This window comes from Adiantum capillus-veneris, chromosome 20 (assembly GCF_014529385.1).
Source record: "Adiantum capillus-veneris isolate H3 chromosome 20, ASM1452938v2, whole genome shotgun sequence".
Taxonomy (NCBI): Eukaryota; Viridiplantae; Streptophyta; class Polypodiopsida; order Polypodiales; family Pteridaceae; genus Adiantum; species Adiantum capillus-veneris.
In genome coordinates, this window is record NC_140950.1 from 3,780,993 (window position 1) to 3,788,868 (window position 7,876).

General features: G+C 40.2%; 1 protein-coding gene across 1 annotated transcript; it reads right to left on the reverse strand.

Moving 5' to 3' along the window:
• Positions 1 to 408: 408 nt before the first annotated feature.
• Positions 409 to 798, reverse strand: LOC147432020 (uncharacterized). The gene has a single exon (XM_086491778.1). It carries the CDS (start codon positions 796 to 798, stop codon positions 409 to 411), a length of 390 nt encoding a protein of 129 aa, XP_086347904.1.
• Between the last annotated feature and the right edge of the window lie 7,078 nt (positions 799 to 7,876).

A 7,876-nucleotide genomic window follows, 5' to 3' on the forward strand; every position in this document is an offset into this window, starting at 1 on the left:
GGCAACAATAGTAGAATCTTACTTGTGATCAGTAGTGTGTACTTGCTAATTTGTTTTCAGCTGACTCTTGTAGTACCAAATTTGATATCCAGATTGCCTAATCCTTGTTTGATAGGAGGATACTTTAATATGGTTGAAAATATCTTAGGAAGGTGCAAGAATCCGGGTTTAGTTATCAATGGGACATAAATTAAAGTGGGAAGGAGTAATCAATGCTCGTGGGTTATTTGACATTTCTGTTGATTCATGCTTCACATGCAAATAGCAACAGAAAAATTACCAAAAAAGTGGCAAGAAAAAGATCATGTGCAGAAAAATTAAGTGCATCTGTAAAACTTTTGCAGACGAAGGTTCATGCCCAACAATAATTTCTTATTACACAAAAATGCCTGTCTTTTACAGAATCTTTTACACATCAGGGGGGTCAAACCGGTACGAGTACCCTTCCAAAGATACAAAGTAGTCAGCAACATACAGGGAGATGTCGTCCTCTACATCAAACAGGGGTGTGCGCCGACTATAAGCGATGGGGAACTTCTCATCTAGCCATCCTGTGATCCATGGCAGAATGACATCCATGAGATACTTCGGCTTGTTCTGATCGTAATATTTTGGCTCATATGTCTGAATGCAGCAGCACGACTCATAATCGTTCTTCAATGATTTGTATCTTGTGTCGTCCACAAGAAGCGTGCTGGCTTCATTAAATTGAGGATGCTTGCGCCAAACTGTTCGCAGGAGCTTCAGGAAAATGGGCTTATCGCCGAACTGCCCCAAACGGCCTGCCACATCCTTCATAGAGGAAGCCCATTTTTCACAATGGGACTAGTCAAAAATATATGTGTCAAGTAGACTAAGTTGTTAGAGCAGGTATACAGTTCAGAGTACCAAAGTCTGAAAAACAGCAACAAGTTCTGTACATAACAGTACCAAAGCACCAAAGCACCAAAGTACCAAAAGTACCAAAGGACTTAATCACCAAAGTATGAAAAACAGCAAGTTCTGTACATAACAGTACCAAAGTACCAAAGGACTTAAATAAAGAAAAACAGCAAGTTTTGTACATATCAGTACCAAAGTACCAAAGTACCAAAGGACTTAAATCACCACAGTCTGAAAAACAGCAAGTTCTGTACATAACAGTACCAAAGTACCAAAGGACATAAATCACCAAAAAAAGAAAAACAACAAGTTCTATACATAACAATACCAAAGTACCAAAGTAAGCTGTGCAAATAGTACCAGGTTGTATGGACAATATCAAGTTGTGAAAACAATACCAAAAGTACCAAAGGACCAAAATGAATAAAAATAACCAAAAAGAACCAAAAGAAACAAATAGTACCCAATTGTGCAAACAGTACCAAATTGTTCTAACATTACCAAAATTGTGTGGAAAGTATCAATTTGTACAAACAGTACCAAATCCTATACATGATAGTACCAAATAGTACAAAAAGAACCAATAGTACCAGAATATGTACAAATCAGTAGCAAAGGTAGATACAGTACCAAAATCAGCCAAACCAGTTTGGAAGTTAAGGGATTCATACCTAAAAAGAGACTTTGCATCTTCATCAACTTAGGGAAGCAAGCATGCAATATGGTCATCAGATTGTGTCTTTGGCTGCAGGACCAAAGCATCACGTCACATTGCCTCCTCAGGCTAAGGATGAAATCCTCTGCATCAGGTTTGACCACGCAGTATTTGTGCTGGGAGACCTGCACGCATCGGGGCTTACATCCCTATGGAAATGGAATTTTCCACAAATCTTCGGGTTCTTCATGACAATCCTTCAACAGAACTCCATTCACATCCAGAATGACAAGGCGCTTAGTGCTCGCCTTTATGTCCAGCGGCATTGATGTATCCGATTGCTTTTCATTCAACCACCACCTATCCCTCACTAAAGTACCACGAAGCAAAATGAGTAAAGGAACACCCAGCCTTTTGACAATAGAAAGTGTGGACATTTAGCACCATTAAAGGTTACCAATTGTTGACAACATGACATAACAAGGAACGGACACATTAACATCTGACTAACATGACACCAAACATTGACAAACGCAACATGACATAACAAGGAACGGACACATTAACATCTGACTAACATGACACCAAACATTGACAAATGCAAAATGGGATCGTATTTCATGATAAGCCAGAAGCAAGTACAAAATGCTGTTAAATAGCTAATTCTTGGAGGTTCGTGGCTTGAGACCACGACCTTTGGGGCGCTTTTTACATTTCATAAGAAATTGTTCAGAGAGTGTGGCACAATCAATGTTATAACCTATTTCTAAGGTTGTCGCTTGCCCCGCACCTTCATCCTCCTCCCGGGGAGGTCACCTAATAAAAATGTAACCTATCACGTGAGTTCAACAGAAGGGTATTTAAAGTTCTTGAAACTTACAAAAATATATATACAGAAGGGCATTATTTTTTCAAATTTGAAAAAAACTTACAGATTTTAAAAGAAAAGGGTACATTATATTCTTAACAAAATTCACAGATAAGGGGTTTTACAAAGATGTCTTGAACGCACGTGATATGGTAGTTTTACACATAGTGAACCCCCCGAGATCCTCCTCCATGGATTTCATCTCCTTTGCAAAATAAGCTGCCTCCTCTGTGCCATACTCTTTCGCAGCCTCCTTCGCACCCTCGGCAGGTTCCGCCTCCTTTGCACTGTCAGCAAGTTCCCCCTCACTCTTTGCCTGTTGCCTCGTCTTTCTGCCTACCTTCTCCTCTACATAGTTTGGAGTTGCATCCAAACACTCGGCCGCCGAGGGAACTTCCACTGCCACCTCCTCATCAGCCTGAATTTCTGTGTTGTTCTTCTTGCCTAGCTCTATCTCTATGTCATCAACTTCCTCAATCGGTTCGCTTTCCTGTTTATCCTTCTCCTACACTTCAGTTTTCAGTTTAGCTTCTGCCATACCAGAGCCCACACCAATCTCAAACTCTTTCCCTTCCACTGTGCTGGCATTAGGGCCTTGCTGGCTTTCCTGCGCTTTGGCTTTAGTGTTATCTTCCTCCAAACTGGAGTCTAGAGCAGGCTCACCCTTTTTGCCTTCCATCGTGTTGGCACCAATGTCATGCAGTACTTCATGCACTGACTTATAAGGATCTTCCTAGAACATGTGACTGGCATCTGACTTTCCGTATCCAGGAAGATCCTTTCGATCCATAGTGGTGTTGGTGTTGTCATGGGTGTCCGCACCAAAAGATCCTCTCCTTACATATACACAAAGATGAAAGAGAAGATTAGATCATAAATTCAACTGATATTATAAGCATGTAGTGTCCAACACAAACACCCCACTTACTCTTCAATAATGACCTCCCTGAAATCCAAACCTTTGCCTCCGAAGGGATTGCAGTGTTGCAAAGTGCCTTCACGCACGTATCTTCCATTCTCAATACACCTGCAAAACACAATGGATGGTACTGATGCCTGCAGGGAAGCATGAAGGTACCAACCACGTAAGAAGGCTCCAAAGCCTCCCCACAGGCAACACAAGAACCAAACACATGTATTGTGTTTTCAGGGTCCACAACATGAGGCCTTGGAGTCAACGTGTGAGTCATCCCTCTCTTCATATCAACAGAGAGCTTGCTTACAAATTTGTAATTCGTAATGGTCTCGGGTTTCCAGGGACTCATTGTAGAGCTGGCATACTCTCTCTGCAAAACAGAATGCTCTCGTAATTTACTTACCAAAACAACCAAGATGCATGGAAGAACACATGCAATAGCAAAAAATTATTGAAAGAATACCAAAATAGAACAAAACAGTACCCAACAGGCACCAAAACAGTACCAAAATTGACTGCTAGCAAGGAATAACACATGCAATACCAAAATATTAATGCAACAGTTACAAAATAGAACCAAGAAAGTACTAAATCAAACAATTAGCAAAGAAAACATTATTAGAAGAAAATACCAATGTAGCATCAAGGTACTAGAAATACCAGAAGTACCAAAAGTACCTAAAGTACCAAAAGTTTCAATAGTACCAGAGCAGTTTCAAGCACCAAAAGTACCCAAGTCATACTCAACATTACAGTATAAGACAGTAACTAGAAAGTACCAAAATAAGTAATCAGACTACCCAAAGAGCAGATAAATACTCTGAGTACCAAGGATTGTGCCACATAACACCCAAGGCAAATCTGTAAACTATATGAGTACTAAAATTCTCAAGGCAGTGCCAAAATGGTCAAAGAGAGAACCAAATAAAATAAATAAGCACAAAAGGTTACAAGGAAAGTAGCAAAAGTACCAAAATAGGTTGAAGTACCAAATGTTTCAACAGTACCAAATCAGTATCAAGCACCAAAAGTACCCAAGTCATACTCACCATTACAGTATAAGACTGTAACTAGAAAGTACCAAAATAAGTAATCAGACTACCCAATGAACAGATAAGCACCCAAAGTACCAAAGATTGTGTCACATAGCACCCAAGGCAAATCTGTAGACTATATGAGTACCAAAAATTCTCAAGGCAGTACCAAAATGGTCAAAGAGAGAACCAAATAAAATAAAGAAGCACAAAAGGTTACAAGGGAAGTACCAAAAGTACCAAAATAGGTTGAAGTACCAAATGTTTCAAGAGTACCAAAGCAGTATCAAGCACCAAAAGTACCCAAGTCAAACTCAACATTACAGTATAAGACTGTAACTAGAAAGTTCCAAAAAAAGTAATAAGAGTACCCAATGAACAGAAAAGCACCCAGAGTACCAAAGATTGTGCCACATAGCACCCAATACAATATCTGTAAACTATATGAGTACCAAAAATTCTCAAGCCAATACCAGAATCATCGAAGAGAGAACCAATAAAAATAACTAAGCACCAAAAGGTTACAAGGGAAGTACGAACATAGCAGTTAGTGTTCGATTAAATACCCAAATCAGTTTAAAAAGTACCAAAACAGTCCAAAAATAAGCAAACCACTTTCAAAATTTTTTTTGGAAAGTACCAAGACATTTAAAGAAGATACCAAAGCACTAAGCAACATGTACCATAGCAGTTCCAAAATAGAATTGAAAAACACCAAATGATCAGAAAAGCACCAAAAGTATCGTAAGAGCTCACCTGTTCTTAGAAATGAGTGGTTTATGAGAGCATGCAATATTTATAAGGGCCCATTTATAAAGGGCCCTGTTCACACTAATTTTGGAAAAAAACACTATTATTTTTTAAATGAACATGTTGTTAAGAGTTGGACCCTGTGTTCACGTGTAGTGACTTGCGCAGAATCCATTTTGATCTTTGTCGCACTCTGCAATGCCGCCATGCAACATGCTTGGCGGGACCATGCAACATTTGGAACTTGTTGCTATGCTCTTGAAGACTCCATTTCGCACTTCAATAGCAATCTTGGATTGTCGCGCACGCTCCATTGTGAGCTTACGAGAAAATGTTGTGCGAAAAAACTAGTTGAACATCTCCTCCAAATAATTGGATTGCACCATTCCACCACCATGTCGAGTATTTTTGAAGTACACTCCCCTTGATCGATAATGGGACTTCTCCATGCCTTGAGTGCTAAAAATTTCAAGCGATCCATACTTGTGCATAAAAAATGCACCATGCACAAACAAGATATGATGTTCACATGAGTAAACGATCCACATTATTTAATAAAAACAATCCCTTGTGACAAATTCACCACGTAACATGGCTTACCATTTTTCACCCCAAGAAAGGGTGAAGACCTTGGTAATATCCACCAAGGCTTCTTGAAATGATTGGTGTTGTTCTTCTGTTGTGCTGTTAAGGCCCATAAGCTTGACCATTTTATCAAAATGTGCTCAAACTTTCTTGTGCTTGTTTGCAAGCTCGCCATTTGAATCATTGTCAGTAGTAGCTTTGCATAACTCCTTCCAAAGCTCCCAAAGGTTACCTGCCTACTGGTTGGAGCTGTTTTGAGCAGCATATCGACTTGGCTTTCCTTGGGAAACTTTCTTCAAAAAGTGTCTGGCCTTTTGTCCACTCATTGACACTTTTTGAGCAATTTCATCGGCCTCCCCTGTGTTCTTTGCAGCAACAATAGACACATTTCCACCATGACAGCCAATGGAATTCAAGAGTACCTCCACTCTTTGTAACACTTCCTGGGACTTTTCCAATGGTTTCATTGTGAAAGCATAGTCAATGTGGAGCTTCAATAGCCTATCAAAAATGCGCATGAATGCATGTAATGTACAAAAATGTACATTCGATAGAGGAAATGGAAAGATTGGATTCCAAGCATGGTCCTTTTGATCACGGTCTGGGGCATTGAGCATGGGATATCTCAGAATAGATGCTTCCCATTCTCTACCTTCATCTCCAACATCATGACAATCTAACCCTTGTTCTCCATGCCCTTGTCATGGAAGAATGGAACCGACCTTTGCAGTGCTCTTATGTGATTTTTTTCCATTAGGTTTGTACCCTCGAGTGCAAAATGGACAAGGCATGAGAGAAGAAGCCCCTTGTTTGCAGCCAAGCAAACACTTTATGGTCTTCAAGTCCCCACCTAAGTGCCACTCCACATCATAACTAATAAAACCCTCAACCTCCAACTTCTGACCTGCAATTTGGGAGTGTATTACTTCAGTGATCCATAAAGTTCTCTCAAAAATCCATGAAAGTACTCCATTGGTCTCTTTGGGCACCTCAATAGCACCTAACCACCAAATGTCTTTCTCTGATTGCACGCTAAAAGACAGGGTGGGAGATGGCTCGACTGAATCCCTTCGCCTGGTTTGCAAAAGGGCCTCGTTCATTAGAGTGACACTTAGCCTCTCTAACCTTCGGCCTTTCACTATTTGACACTCATTGATTTTCAGCACAAAAGAAACCTTTGTGCCAAGAACTACAAAATAAATAGTGTCAAGACCTTAAACTTCAAAGTCTATGATAAGAACAATACCAAAGAAAAAATTAAAGTGTGTCACCTTCTTCAGGTAACTCGTAAAATCTAAGCATGTCTTGTTGAAGTCTTCTAAGGTCCACAAAAATATTGTTCCACATTGTGTAAGGGAAGCCCTTCTCTGAAGGTCTTATGGATTGTTTCTTACCTTTTTCCTTTGTCTTTGTTGCGTACGAAACATAAAGGGAAGTTGGCATTGTGTTCTCAATGTGTACGTATGTCCCAATGCGGGAGAACACATCTTCGTTTGTGGCCTTCTTTGCAAGGTCGACCTTGTGAGGAACGGGAAATAGGTTTTCCACAATGCCATGCTCTTTGAGGGCATCCTTTAGGAGTTGGAAAATAGCTTGATATGCTTTGGTGTTGATTCCAGCCTCATCACAAGCTTGTTGCACGTCATCATCACTAACCACATTTCTCAATTTACGCATAAGGTCCTTGGTGACTGCATCCTTAATGTGCTTACCTCCAGGTGATTGTAAGATAGAAATCACATCCTGGGTATTGAGACAACTTGTGAGAAGGTTGACTCGATCATCTTGGCTTGTTCCACCGCATGCCTCCTCGATGAAGTTTCTAGCAACCAATTAAAAAAAATGTTAGAAAATAGTGTGAAGTAAGAATGCATCATGCAAGTAAAGAACAAATCACCTTATGTCTCTCACTTTTTGTTTGCGTGCTCCTCCCGAATGTGCAAGAGTTTCAATGGATGAATACGTGCGTTTGTGTTCCCTTGCACCAAGGGGTGTTTCTTTCAAGTATGTGATGGTGTTGGCAAGCTTCTTAATGTGGGACTCCTTTTCTTGCATTTGTTGTTGAAGAGTTTCAACCACACTCTCCAAAGAGGCAACACTCTCTTGTAATGCCACCATCTTGAGGTGAAGAGCTTGACATTCGTGCATCCACATATGCAAAGAAGCACCTGCACCCATACACAACG

Excerpts from the sequence above, each read along its gene's own strand:
- LOC147432020 (XM_086491778.1), bottom strand. The coding sequence starts at position 798 with ATGAAGGATGTGGCAGGCCGTTTGGGGCAGTTCGGCGATAAGCCCATT.